Here is a 15,451-nt window from a genome sequence, read left to right as displayed (position 1 = left end):
CACTACTTATAACATTTGATTCAAATGAGGAGTACTGAAAAATTCCCTTGTATTAAAGAGAAACATAAAGAATATTTAACCTATGCTTTAAAATTAAACAGCCAAATTAAAAACTATTTAAATGAAAGGTAATACATTAAATAAAATACACATCAGCACTAACAACAAATAAATTTCTGAATATGTAGCAAGGATAGAATCAAAGTTATATGACACAAATTGTAAGAAATTCATAATTGATTGAAATGATATAGGTGGGCCAACATACATTTTAAAGAGTAAAACTAAAGCTATTTCATAAATAATTCTATAAGGTATTAGTTCCATATATGACAAACAATAGTCATTTTTACACATCAGCTATTTTCTAATTTTTATACACTATTTTATATTCATTCCCCTTTTTTTTTCAAATTTAGAACTTATACCATATATCTTAATGTACTTTAAATGCAGTAATACAGTTATTTTAAATTCACTGATTTTCTTTTGTGTTGCTTTAGAGAAAAACTCCTCTGGCTATATCATGTCTTCTCTCTTTTTACTAATCACATTTCCAATTTATTGATCTTTAGGATTGTTATGTCAAGCAAGTTTGATTTTAAAATCTCAATAATCACAAATGAAACTAAATTAAATAAACTGAAGGGAGTGGGAAGCAACTAAGGAAAAGTAAAAAAACCTTAGAAAAAGACAGTAATGATGGAGGTTAACAACAATATTCTAATGTAAGAACCAAAGAAGATTCTAAGCAATAAAAGCCAAAAACAGGAAGTAAAACTTTAAGACCAGATAAAATCATGTATCAGATCAGGTTCTTTACTAAATTAATAATTAGGTAATAATTTGCTATTCTTTTGCAGTCAGAAATTACCTTTCCCACCCCCCCTCCAGTAGATAAATACATAATGTCTATATACTGAGATTCACAGTTTCTGGATTTATTTTTCCACCACTTAAACTGTGGATCATTGCTATCATATGAGAGTGTTTGTTCAATTCCTCTTGCTGAAGTTTCACTTGTGACTCTTTCTCTTCCAAACGGCCTTCTAATTGGGACTTTTGAACCTCTAGGGAGGAAGCCTAAGAAATTGGGGGTGGGGGGAAGAGGAAAACAAACAACTTTGCATTTGTCTCTTCACAGATATTTTAAGATGTTCTTATTTTTCATTTGTAAGACAACATTTCAAAAGATTAGTTTAAGGTAAGTAATCATTAAACAATACAAAATAAGTTAGGAAGACGCATTCAATTTGTCTCTTTAAATCAAGGCTAGCAACTGAAATTTTGCAGAAAATACTACATTTTACTATTTAGAATTACTATTAAAATAACCACATTAAAGCAAAACCAGGAAATCTGTAAATGTGGCACGGAATTTCATGCCTCTTCTGTCACTTATGCTCTTAGTTGTTCAGTCTTTTAACTGTGGTCTTTTCTCATCTTCCTGACAGTGGGTGGACACTCATAGCTTCCACAGCAAGCAACCGCGACAATGCAGAGGAGTAATGGGCTTAGATTCAGAACATATAAGTCCACTATTCCACTGAGCTCTGTGACTGTCCTTGAGCCAAAAACTTAACCCAACACTCGGTTTTGTTTGTGGGATGAAAATAATTATTAAATTATATACTAATATATTTGTCAAAGTGAGGAGCATTAAGACAAATGTCTCAGAGTCCTTTGCAAATCATAAAGTTCTGAACAAGCGTGAACTACTATTATTATTACCATCTCTATAATCAGAGAGGAGGCGATATGCCTATTTACAGCTTACCTGTATGTGACACAAAGAACTGGGAACCCTTTTCTGTATTCCTTTCCCATTTAACGGCAGTAAGTGCCGGCAAACAGTATATATTTAATAAATGTTTTATTATTTTCCGAAATACAGGTTTTCACATTGTGAGAGAGTCCTCACAACAAACAATTGTCTCTCACTTTGAGATCCTATTATCTTCAAAACAAAATTACACTAAAGAAACAGAATATTAATTTATCCAAATTCACCTTTTTCACAAAGAAAGACTTTTTCATTTTACTGCAAATGAGAACTCAACAGATTCTTACCTTAATGCTCAATTCTTTTCTTATATGTTCAGATCTGCTTACTTCTTTTCTAAGGATATCAATGGTTTCTTCCTTATCTTCCCTTTCTTTTTGTAAGATTTTAATTTTTTCTTCTTGGACTTTTGTTTTTTGTTGCAAGTCTTAAAACAAACAAACAGTCAGCTATACTGACTTACCCTGAAAAGCTTTCGTAGCTATTATGTCTTAAGAGCAAAAGAAAGACAACTAGAAAGACAAAGAAATAACTTGCTGGAAATAAAAGTTTTACAGTATTTGATGAATTAAAAACACCAAGTAACTCTTGCCCTGTACCAGAAAAATGTGAAATCTCCATGTCTTTCCCACTTCCTCTGTTCTAAAGATAAAATACAGTAACAAGGGAAAGGACAATCCTCAAAGCTTACAGGTTAGAAGAGAAAGGGAGAGAGAAAACTATGAAAAATTATATAGGTAAATGATGTCTGTGCTCTAAGGCAAGTGAGTTAGAACAAAAATGTTTTTGTGGAACACTTCAGAGCTATCATTAAGAAACTAGTAACTAAAAGTTACCTAGCACTGCCACCTGCTGTTATGCTCCTTTAAAATGTTTTATTTTTAAAAAGGCAATAATTTCCTATAACTCCCAGTTTTTAAAACCAATTTAACTAAATTGCTTTTTGAAATGTTATGGCAAGAAAAGGAGAGCTGTTTGGGATGTCATTTAAGGTGTTAAAAAAATGAGAGAAGTAGAAACTAATGAAAAAACAAAATAAAAACCCATGTTTTGATTAACACAAGATAATGTTACCATATAAACAATTGGTTAAATAAAAAGCTACTTACTTGCTAGTTTACATTCTCTGTCTACTAGCTGGTTCTGTACTTCTTTTCTCTGTTCTTCTCTTTCTATTAATTGGGCAACAGTTCTGAAGTTACGAAAAACAAAACAGAAGAAAACATCAGTGAACCATTATCATTTCTTTTTCTCCTCAAGTATTTTAAGAGAAAGTTCCTAAGAATAGTAGTTACCCTAAAGTAAGTTAAAATTCTATTAATTTATTTGTAATAAACAATGTTCTATATAAAGAGAATCAGTTTTTAAAAATTCCAAAAAAATTAAAAGAACCAAACATTTTACTTTTCATTTTGTTGCTTGAGTGACTCATTCAACTTTTTCACTGTCTCAATTTGTTTCTTCAGAGACTCACATGTGATCTGCAACTCTTTATTCTTCTTTTCAGCAGTTTCATTCCTGAAGACAAGGAGATGAGTAATATTTTTATGGAAGAAAACAAAATGAAGAAAAGAAACTCAATGTTTTCTTTATTTTTTCTTCCAACCAAATTATATACACTGCAGGTGAGAGGACTGTTACAAACAAGCAGGACATAAATAGAGTTAGATTAACTCTAAAAGACAATGAAGACATGTTTTGCCTGACTGAGGTGATAAAAATTACTATGAAATGGCAATGTGTGGGCCATTAACCTCACATTTATAAATATAGAGTTCTATTTTATAGACAATACTGTATTACATAATTTCCTGTAAAATAACATACAGCTATCTTTATAGTGAGGTCCAGAAACTGACACAATTTCTGTAAAAGACTGTCATCATTAGCCTGTTAAGCATACTATATGTTGAATTATAAATATCAAATTAATGAATAAGTAGTTGAGGGTTCTAAATTTCTCTTGCCTCTTTAAAGCTCTGCATCTAATAGTCTTGCTTATTTTACTTGCAAGATAAACACAGAAAAGAGTGATACTGTGACATTCAACTAAAGTGTGAAAAGTTGACATAATTGGAACCACTTTTTAAATAGAGCTAAGGCAGCCATTCCAGAGGAATCACCATGCATGGCTTACTCCTCAAACCTATGGAATGTTTGAACTGGGAAAAATGATGTTGGGACTGGGCAAAACGAACACTGTATTTCAAAGAATTGTTTGCAATCTGGACGGTTTGGCTCAGTGGTTGAGTGCTGACCCATGAACCAGGTGGTCATGGTTCGTTCAATTATTGGTCAGGGCATGTGCCCAGGTTTCAGGCTCGACCCCCAGTAGGGGGCATGCAGGAGGCAGCTGATTGAAGTTTCTCTCTCATCATGGATGTTTCTATCTCTCTCTTCCCCCTTCCTCTTTCTGAAATCAATAAAAACATTTAAGGGAAAAAAAAGAACTGTTTGCAAAGCTAACAAAAAAGCAGACATCCTGACTACCAAACTGAAAATTAAAGCTGTTCTTTAGAGTTAGCATCACCATGTACAGCCAAACAATAACTTAGCTAATTTGCACCTATAGAAAGTCCTTCCTTTTATTTATGTAATTATTTTCCTTCCCTTTCTTGTAAAAACCTCTTCCCTTCACTCACTAATTTGAACATTATTTGGGTTTCTGCCTGAATCAATGCCTCCCAAAGAGCTATTTTTTGTGATCTCAAATAAACACTTGCTGCCTCTCACTTTGGCCTTTTCTTTTTAGGTTAACATAATCATAAAATGTCCTTTCGCTTTGCAAAGTACTAAGATAAACAAACTGGCTCATTAGCCAAATTTGGCCAGCAGAAGTGTTTTATCTGTCCTACACAGAGTTTATAAAATCTAAATTGGAATTCCCTAATATTACATATGAGTTTTCCCCAGCCAGCTTCATTTACTTGTTACCCACCTGGCTGCTCAAGGCAAGAGTTTTACTTCCTGGCTCTTCAATCACTATCTCGAACATCAGCAGGTACTAGAAACCACTATTTTTCTTGGACCACTAACTTACTTTCTCTTATACCCTGACTTAACACTAATAATTCACTTTATCAGGGCTGCCTAAATCAGACTTTGGAAAAAGTTGTCACTGGAGGAAAATATCCTGTTTTAGGTCACCTTGTCATCACACATTTTCCAGATGTTATACATTTTCCACCCTTCATTTTTATTGACAGGCAAATAAGCACATGGACCTTGCCAAAGTTAACCATTTTCTATATCTCTTTATTAACAGCATAAAACACTAAAAAATTTTCAAACCTTAACCAATCACGAAATATATATTAAAACAAGGAACAAGTTAACCAGTGTTTTTATTTTTACTGTTTGGTGGAAAATACGTAATTGTCCCTGGACTTCCTTATAATTCAAAAGTTTTAAGACTGGCCTAAAAGATCAGAAAGTTTTACAAGGGAGGAAAAAACAATCAATCTTATACTTTGTTAGTGGGTGTATAAATTGGTATAGCCTTTTTGGCGGGACACTTGGCAATGTATCAAAAACTTAAAAGCACACACCCTTTAACCCAGCAATTCACTTTTAAGAATTTATTGTACAAATATAGTCGCATATAACTAAACTGAATTCAGTAGCATTAAGGATAAATACTGACTAAAAATGTAAAAATCAGTTAAACACTAACACCCAAATTTCCATTCTATTGGGCTGAATGACATGAAAGTGTTAATATTCAACCACTTTTGATCTACAGAAATGACCACTTTATGGTTAAACCTAATATAAACCGTGACAACTAAGGTCATTCAACAATTACTTATGGTGTGTCTAATTTGTACCAAACACTGTTCTAGGCCTTAGGGATTTCTCAGTAAACAAAACAGACAAAACTTGTCCTTGCCCTGCTAACATCCCAGGTAACTGATGAACAAATGAAAAGAAATAGAGTCAAATTGGAAAGAAATAAAGAGGCCTTCTGTTTCCAACTTTAATACTGAGTTTCAGTAAGCAATACTTCATTTCACTGTAACTAAGTTTCTTGCTAACTACTTGCCTTATGGTATTATCAGAATATATAAAAATGCTTACAAAAGGATTTTAGGACCACAGAAAAGAAGTGCTGTGTGTTCATTATAGGTTCTAACCCTTAAACAGAAACATTTATTAATTTACCTCTGAAGAAGTTCCATGTAGGATTTTGTCAATACTTCATGTTCTTCAGCCACAGACTGTAACTTCCTATTATGTTGAAAGAGATGCTCTATATCACTCTGGGCTCTTTCTGATTCAGCCTGCTGTGACTTCAGCAATGCACCAAGCTCTTCATTTTTTCTCTCAACTTCTCTCAACATACCAGCAAGTGTCCGTGCCTAAAAGAAAATGGAATTTTCCAATATCATTTTTTAATACTCTCAGTTTTTACAATTTAAAAGATTTACCAAATACCTAATAGGCTAGCATCTACTGGGTTATATAAAAATTTATTAGTCATATATACTTATTACTTAATTACTTCTAATAAATATGACACTACTATAGTTTTTTATTTAATAGATTACACTGACAAAACAATCTCGGAATGGCCAGATTCATGAAAATGAACACAATTATAATAACATGAAAGCAGCTGTACATGCAGTACTCAATTAAAAGGATACAGTCCCTGGGGCTAGCTGTAAACACTAAGTCAGAGTCTGCACACCTGTTTTCCCATTTCAGGCAAAAATTAAGAAAAAGATCTTAACCATATAACAGATGCATAAGCGAACATTTAAGATTAAGCTAGCATAATCAGCGAACAAAACCTAGATTCAATATGAAAGTAATTGTGATAAAAAACATTAAAGAAAAAAACATCAAAGTAGCAGGAAAATAACTAGACTAAGAAGTTTACATTCCTCGTCTTTTGTCGAAAAAATACTACTTATTTTGAAATACCAGATGAAAACCTAAGCTATTCTCCGCTTCAGGACAGAGTCTATAAAGCAGTAAATACCCAATTGTTTAGTGTTATTTTTGCAAAAAGCCTTTTCAGTAAAATGAGTAAAAAATTAAATTCCCCAATAAAATTCACGCCATGTCCAACAGGCAGGATATAAAATATGCTATGAGAAGGGAGAGAAAAAATGATTTTAATATCACTAATTTTCTTTATTGGAATTTATGAAAAACTCAACATACCATCATCAGTCAAGCCAAATGAATCCATGTTAAAATAAGGAAAAAAGGAAAAATATGGCTATATATATTTCTATTTTTTAGAATACCTTTACTTGGAGAAGATTTAAAAGGTATGGTACTTATCACTGATTTTAATGCCTCTTTCAAAAGTCAGAGAATTTTATTATAATTACAAATAATATCAAGTTGTCTAGATCCCATTTGTATCTACTGGGATATTCATATTACTGCACTAAGTTCTCATTCATAACGCATACATTATGTACATACACATACATAGCACAACACCAAACTTTCCCAGCCCCTACTGTGTGCCAAGTACTGTGCTGGGGCCGTTTAGATACAGAAACAGTCTCTGACATCAAGGGTGTGGGTGAGGTCATACAATTTTCACATGGTGTGAGAAGTGTTATAAAGAGGGAAGCCCAGGGTAGATGTATAGAGGAAGAAGACCAGAGTAGCTTCCTGGGAAATGGAGACATTTAAACTAAAATCTGAAGGAATACGAAGAGCTAGAGAGGAAACGGTGCTGCAGACATGGAAGAGCAAGTACAAGGTCAGGGAAACCTAAGACTGTCAAGCTCCAGAAACAGCAAAGTAATCTAATATGGTTGACTGCAGAGAATGCACAGAAATGCAAGGAGATGTGGAATGAAAAGTAGTTATAATCCTAGCATGCCAAACTAAGGAATTTAAGTGATCTCTGAGCCGAAGGTAAGCCACTAAAGGATGCTCAGCACAGGAGTGACAGGATCAGATTATGGCCTCATGGATCACTGGGGGGAAGAAGGGATGGTAGAACCAAGTACAAAAGAAAGATGACTTGGCTGTATATAGTAGATGGCTGAGAAGAGGGCACTACACTGAAGACAGGAAGCATAATTAGAGACTTTGCTGTGATTCATATGAGAAATGAAAAATTTTGACTTGCAGCAAATAGTGGCAAGAAGAGAGACAAAAGACAGAAAAAAGTAATGCTTAGGTAAAATCTACTGGATTTGGTAAATGACTAACTGCAGAAGGTAAACTGTGATTTCCATTTTTGTTTGGAGAAATCTAAGAACACTAGAGGAATGAATATCTAAGAAAGAATACATTTTTAAAAAGGGAGGGTGATGACCTCAGTATTGGTTATGCTGAGTTTACAGTATTTGTTATATATTTAAATAGAGCTGTATGAGAAGTCATTCAGTACTTAGGAAGAAGGGCTCCGAGTATAAATTTGGGAGCATTAATATGGTAATGACTGAAACCATGTTCCATCTAAAAGGGGGAAAGGATAAATACCAAGAAGTGGAACTGCTGGGTCACATGGTTGTTCTACTTTCAAGTTTTTAAGGAATTACCATACTGTTTTTGACAGTGGCTGCACCAACTTACACTCCCACCAATAGTACAAGAGGGTTCCCTTTCCCCCACATCCTTGATAACCCTTGTTATTTGTTGACTTTTTTGATAACAGCCATTCTGACATGTGTGAGGTGGTATCTCATGGTAGTTTTGATTTGCATTACTTTGCATTGTGACAGATGGTTACTTCATTTAGTGTGGTGATCACATCATAAGGTATACAAACATTAAATCACGATATTATCCATCTGAAACGAATATTATATTGTATGCCAACTATACTTAAATTTTAAAAATGGGGGGGAGAGCTTAGAACATGATCCTGGGAAAACCCAGTATTTAGGGTTGAATGGAGAGAAAAGCTCATAAAGAATACAGAAAACAAAATAAACAAACAAAACAGAAGCAAACTCGTGGATACAGAGAACAAACTGATGATTGCCAGATGGGAGGGGGTTTGAAGGCATGGGTGAAAAAGGGGAAAGGGATTAAGTGCAAATTGCCAGCTATAAAAATAGTCAAAGGAATATAAAGCATAATACAGATAATATAGTTAATAATATAATAACTATGTATGCTGTCAGATGGATACAAGCCTTATCAGAGTGATCACTTCATAGGGTACATAAATGTCCAATCACTATGTTGGACACCTGAAACTAATATAATATTGGATGTCAACTGTAATTAAAAAATAAATTTTACTGGACCCTACAGGACACCTACTACACAAAGCCACTCTACAAATTCCAGGAGACATAGCAGCTCTACCTAATACATAGAAACAAACACCTGGAAGCAGCCAAAATGTGGAGGCAAAAAAACATGTCACAAAGGAAAGAAGAAATCTCTAGAAGAGGAACTAAATGAAATAGATCCAAGCAAGCTAACAGATACAGAGTTCAGAATTTTGTTTATAAGGTTGTTTAAGCATACTATTAAGGAAATAACTGAGAAAATCGATAACATAATAAAGTACCAATTTGAAATGAAGGCTACACGAACTGAAATGAAGAATAATTTACAGGGACTCAACAGTAGAGTAGAGGACACTGAGAATCAAATCAGCAATTTGGAACATGAAGAAACAAAAAACATCCAACCAGAAGAGCAAAAAGAAAAAAGAATCCAGAAATATGAAGATAGTATAAGGAGCCTCTGGGACAATTTCAAGAGGCCCAACATTCGTATTATTGGGGTGCCAGAAGGGGAAGAAAGAGACCAAGAAATTGAAAACCTACTTGAAAAAATAGTTACAGAAAACTTCCCCTACCTGGGGAAAGAAATAGACTTACAAGTCCAGGAAGCACAGAGAGTCCCAAACAAGAGGAACCCAAAGAGGCCCACAGCAAAACACATCATTATTAAAATGCCAAAGGTTAAAGACAAAGAGAGAATCTTAAAAGCAACAAGAGAAAAGCAGTTAGGTACCTACAAGGGAGCTCCCATAAGACTGTCAGCTGATTTCTCAATAGAAACCTTGCAGGCCAGAAGGGAGTGGCAAAAAATATTCAAAGTGATGAAAAACAGGGAACTACAACCAAGATTGCTCTACCCAGCAAAGCTATCATTTAGAATTGAGGGTCAGATAGAGCTTCACAGATAAAAAGCTAAAGGAGTTCATCACCACCAGACCAGCACTACAGGAAAAGTTGAAGGGTCTTCTTTAAGAAGAAGCTAATGAACAAAAGAATCTGATGAACTAAATAGATCCAGAGATATTGATGCATGCAATAGACGATCATACTTCAGAGGAAAGAGGGAAGGGGAGTGGAGGGTGGGAAGAGATTAACCAAATAAGTTATATGCATATATGCATAATCCATGGACACAGTCAATAACAGGGTAAAGGCCTGGGGAGGGGGTGGGAGTGAAGTGGAGGGAGTCAATTGGGGGGAAAAATGGGACACCTGTAATATTCTCAACGATAAAGATTTTAAAAAATTTAAGTAAGTAAATAAAAATAAAAATTTTAAGAAAATATCCATTAGGGTAGAAAGGAAATCAGAAGATAACAGTGAAATCAAAATTAAAGGGAAGGGGTCTCAAGACAGAGGGAGTAGTGTAAAATGCTGAGGACAATTTACTTCAACCAGAGCAACAAAGATACAACTTTGTACATATTTTACTTCATTTATTTTTCTACTAATTAGATGTATCTTTACATTGTACAGACCTCTGACTCGGCTTGAGTTCTTTGACAGCGATATTGAGCAATCAATCTATCAGCCTGTGCGAGAGCTAGAGCTTTTGCTTCCAAGAGATCTTGTAGCCTGCTTTCTTTGGACTATAAAAACAAAACAAAAATACACTGCATTAATCTTCATCATTAACTGGAAAAGATTTAGTAAGGCTTAATTGTTACACATAGTTAAAATAAGCTTGTACTCACAGCTAATGTAGACAGTTTCATCTCATATACATCCATTATGTCAGATAGTCTCACATCATTAATCTGATCCTTCACCTAAGTTTTAATACAATTGGGTCAAAAAATCAGAAAATTCTAACATCCGACAAAATAAAGAAATGCCTACTAAAAAACTAAATCATTAAAACTTAATAAATAACAAGTAAAAAAAATAATGAATGTCATATCAGGTGATTCACAAACATTTCACTAATCTGGCTATTGTATAAGAATATGCGGATAAAATTTGGAATGCTTGCGGTAATTTAAAATATATTTTTTAATCTGAGAATGTGGGGAGGGTGGGCTGGCAGGGTAATAGTAGGGATATATGATAGCTGTGTTAAAATATAGGAATTTTATGGCTGATTTTTTTCTTATTTCCAAACTTTCCATAATATTGTTACTTTTTATATTAAAAGATTTCAACAATCAAATCTGCATCTAATGTTGTTTAAATAAATGTTATAATTGGGGCTGATATTCACTGGTATGTAGTGAGCAGAATCCCATTTATAATGGCTGTTTATCACTCACCACCACTCCAGACTGAAGTTTCTCTATTAAGTCCTCAATGTTCAATCCAGGAACTCTCTCTTTCAAAAGTGGAGGAGTTGAACATTTTAATGATGTTGGAAAACTGTGATTTAATGATTGCACAGGCATTCTTCTGGGCATATGTTCTGTTTCCTGTTGTCTATAGGCATTGTTTGCTGCTATACTTTCTCCAAGTCTGAATGAGAATCAAAATGAGTAAGAAATAATTACATAAAAACAGAACAAAAGGCAGAGTTAGTACAGAATTGGAGAATCTTTTAGAATGGGTCTTTTTGGGAATATAAATCTTTGAATATTTTTGAAATAACCTTGGAGTCTATGATGAAGAGGGATTTAGGGAAATATCTAAATATGCTAGAGGAAACTCTTTTCTACTTACAACCCTTTATAATAACTATTCCGCCTCCGGTTTCGAGGCACTAGAACTAGTTTGTGACTATGAATTTGTATGTAAAAATTAAGTACAACATTATTGGTTGTAGTAAGAACATCTTTACCATGGGCAACATCACCTGGCCTTTATCTATGTTCTTCACCCTTTCCCTTTTTCCCTCAGTATGTGTTCCCACAAACCCAACTTCCATTCTGCCCCTTCCATTTATCCTGTCTCAGGGCCTTTGTACAAGCTGTTTCTTTACCTAGAACACTTTTCCTATGAGATCTGCATAACTGATGACTCCTTATCATCAGTTCTCAATTCAAATTCCCTTCCTCAAAGAGGTCCCACTACTCATAATGATGTGCACATTATAAATGGGAATCTGAAATAGTTTCCACAGAGAAAAGTATACAATACAAATAAGACAGGGACAACTAAGACACAGTGAAATGGTGGGAATGCGTGACATGCAGAGACAGAAGATGAACTCCCACTTTCAATGACTCTGAAGTATAGGGGGTTTTGCTTCATGTCAGATTACCACAGCTCAAGCAAGCAGGCCACCAACATTTCTATCCTGACTTGAGACGCTCCCCTTTGTCCATTTATTTCTTTAAAAATATTTATTATAAAATAAAGGGAATTTTGATTGATTTCTAGGTCTTGTTTTCCATAGTTCTTTCTCTCTGAATTTATGACTATTTAAATTCATTCTGAAAAATAAGTTTGCTAAGTCAGTTAATAGAAACAGCAGAGGTTAGCAAACTTTTCCTTAAAGGACAAGGTAGTAAGTATTTCAGGCACGAGGGTCTATATAGTCTCTGTTACAACTTCCCAACACTGACATCGTATCATGAAAATAGACACAAACTATACAGACAGTACGAAAATGAATGGATGTGGCCCTATCCCAATAAAACTTTATTTACAAAAACAGGTTCCTGTCTGCTGGCTATAGTCTGCTGACCCCTGGCATGTAGAAATGTCTTACCTACTTATCACTGCTTCAGTTTACTCAAACTACTTTAGCAAATACATTTATACAAAGCACTTCAACTTTTTAAAGTATAACACTACTAGAAATTTTGTCAACCATTTAGTTTATAGACAGCTCTGAAATACTAAAATTTTTTCAAACACAATTGCAAATATTCTCTTAATGTTTGAAATTAATGAGTATAGTGGATAATTTTGCCTGGTCATTATCTATTCCACTTTCTGATAAAAGCACAGAATTTTTCTCTGGGAATTCTCTCATCCCCCATCTCGCACACCCCCCAACTCCCAACCTCCAGTCCATGTAGTTCTCATAGCTAACCCCTTGGCATTTGACCCAGATCTTGGCAAGGAGGGGGCCTTGGCAAATGACCCAGATCTGGTCAATGACAGTGCTGCTTAGACTTATTTAAACAGTTGGGAAGGAAAAGCTCTTTCTAGAGAGGAACTAAATTGGGAGGATGTAAGCTTAGTCCAGGAGTTACTAGACAGAGAGGAACAGTACATGGTTAACATATTCAACCATCTGGATCTAGCTTTTCCCTGAGTATACACCTGGTCTTTTCTGTTGGAATCAATTTCTTTTTAATTACTTGAAAAATTACTATTACAATGAAGTCTTCAGTTCACCAATTTTCTCATCTGTCTATATTGAGGCCTACTAAAGAAACACAGCAGGATATTCCAGCACTACAAGAGGTACATTGAAAATGATTACAACTCACACTAAAGCAGGAAAATCTGGCAGTGGAGCAGCTTCCAATAATATTCTCAGTCCAGACTGTACTTGTTCTCTATTATCTGACGTTAAAGCAAAGGCCAAGGGAGTTATCAGGCGTGGATCCTAAGCAAATCAGGAACCAGAAAACAAGAGGCAGAAAGAATAAGTAATGTCAAGTGAGTAAACAGATCTAAATCATAAAATAATTCTAGGCAAATTCTAAAAGTGTTTCTATTTGATGTTTGAATGTATTTATTAGTTTTTACTTTGTTCTAATAGTCTTAGCAATCAATATTAACACTAGCTTTAAAAATCTGGCGAAGATTTTGGATGTTTTTGACTGTGCCTATGAAAATCATGTCTTAAATATTTTGATGAAATAATATATCAACTGACAAATGTTTTGAGTTATTGTTTTATTTTTCTAGCTACCACTTAAAAGAAAAACTGGCTAAAAGAAAAAATAGCTAATCACTTCCAAATTAAGTAAAAAGTTAAATTAACGCAATAAAAAATAAAATTCAAATTAACTCAATAAAATTTTTTAATTTAGTGACTAAAACAATTATACTTAAAGTCTAAGTCCTTCATGTCAGTAAATACTTTATATTAGTACTGTAAACCCCAAATCACCTATTTTGAAAATATCTCCTAAGAATTCACATAAAATCAATTTGACTCCATTTTTAAGCTGAGTAAAAATTGAGAACATTAGAACATGAATCCTTTATGACTACAACATTTTACTACATTGAGTTCTTCTAGATACTCAAGTATAATCTAATGCCACAGAACCATAAGAGCCATCCTTTTCTTCATAACCCACATGGTAAGCCACCATAACTCCCCCCATGGAGGATCATAATTTGCATCTTATAGTCAGGAACCCAGAGCCCAGAGAAGTGAAATAACTGGCTCAAGTCTGCAGTGACTAATAAGTGGTGGAATCAATATTGGAACCCCCGCCTCTTAAGCATTATGCTCTCAAAGTGTATAAGTGGCGCAAGGCTAAGGTTTCAGTTTTGGTTTCTACTGTGCCTAGAGAGACACAAGAACCATCTTTGTTAAGTTATTATAGTAACTTAATTCACATATTTTTGTTAAGTATCTGTCATAAACCAGGTTTTATAGATATCAAGGTAAACATCTAGAGCTCTTATTCAGCTACTATCATCGAAACTTGTGAAGTAGCTATTTTCTGCACACCTTCTCTAATCCTATCATTCACAATCAAGTCCTTTTCTTTCAAATGTCTCCCTAGCCCCTTAATACCCTACCTCATCAACTCCAACTAAAAACAAAAACCCAAAACAAATACCACTCCCCTCATTACCACTATGCCAATAAAAATGAAGAAAACTGAAGATACAAAAAAGAGAGGAAGCGTCACTTTCATGAATACTCTGTACAGTAGAACCAGGAGCACTTAAGTTCAGTTTCTGCGAAACTGTAAAGTAACTGTGTAGTGAAAATATTATAGCTATTTAAGAAAATTAACAACCTTAAACTTTCTTCTGAATGCTAACTCTATGAAAATCATCTTCCAAAAATTAAGAATTTTAAAACAGAAACATATATTAGGAAGTATTTACATATGAATAAACTTCAGTTATTTGAAGAGTTTGAACTCACCTGAAGGATTTTGTAGAAGCTTACTTCCATACCAGGAACCAAATGTTTAAGTTTGTTCATCAAATCAAGAGTTTTCAAAATTACATCAGCGGCAAGTTTGCTTTAATAGAAGTCATATCTAAATTAGTTAACTCAAAAGTTACTTAGAGCTTATTTCTGTCCATAATTCCAAAGGAAATGAAAAACCAACATCTTTGTTTTTAAATCTCAAGAAGATACAGTATTGTTTCTGAGAAGTAAAAAATCATTGAAAAGAAAAAAATATCACAGACACCAACATCCTTTTAACCTAAGACCCAAAGAGAACAAATCAGCATTAAGTTTAGACGGCATTTCTTCTTCTATTCTTAAATACCACCATGCTTCAACTTTCTGCTTCAAATTACTAGCAGCATTGGTAACATGACCCACTTAATTCTTAGCTTTGTCACTGAAATGTCAACAATAGAGGGC

The 15,451-nt window shown here is 34.1% G+C and overlaps 1 protein-coding gene across 2 annotated transcripts in view; it reads right to left on the bottom strand.

Annotated features, from left to right (window-relative positions):
- Positions 1-416: 416 nt before the first annotated feature.
- CIP2A (cellular inhibitor of PP2A) overlaps positions 417-15,451 on the bottom strand; it is a 36,987-nt gene continuing 21,952 nt past the window's right edge. Inside the window, exons 12-21 of one of the 2 annotated variants that reach the window (XM_081138547.1) lie at positions 14,999-15,098; positions 13,371-13,489; positions 11,250-11,445; positions 10,695-10,769; positions 10,479-10,589; positions 5,945-6,141; positions 3,188-3,301; positions 2,893-2,975; positions 2,071-2,210; positions 417-1,083 (exon numbers count right to left, since the gene is read on the bottom strand). In XM_081138547.1, the coding sequence (XP_080994673.1) occupies positions 913-1,083; positions 2,071-2,210; positions 2,893-2,975; positions 3,188-3,301; positions 5,945-6,141; positions 10,479-10,589; positions 10,695-10,769; positions 11,250-11,445; positions 13,371-13,489; positions 14,999-15,098 (1,306 nt within the window). In that variant the 3' untranslated portion in view covers positions 417-912. Of the gene's footprint in view, positions 1,084-2,070; positions 2,211-2,892; positions 2,976-3,187; positions 3,302-5,944; positions 6,142-10,478; positions 10,590-10,694; positions 10,770-11,249; positions 11,446-13,370; positions 13,490-14,998; positions 15,099-15,451 lie in introns of those variants that run through there. The other variant, XM_081138548.1, reaches the window with a different exon arrangement.

The sequence above is a fragment of the Miniopterus schreibersii genome, assembly GCF_964146895.1.
Source record: "Miniopterus schreibersii genome assembly, chromosome: 5".
Classification (NCBI taxonomy): Eukaryota; Metazoa; Chordata; class Mammalia; order Chiroptera; family Miniopteridae; genus Miniopterus; species Miniopterus schreibersii.
Note: the sequence above shows the minus strand (reverse complement) of the source record. Positions and strands in the feature narration are given on the sequence as shown.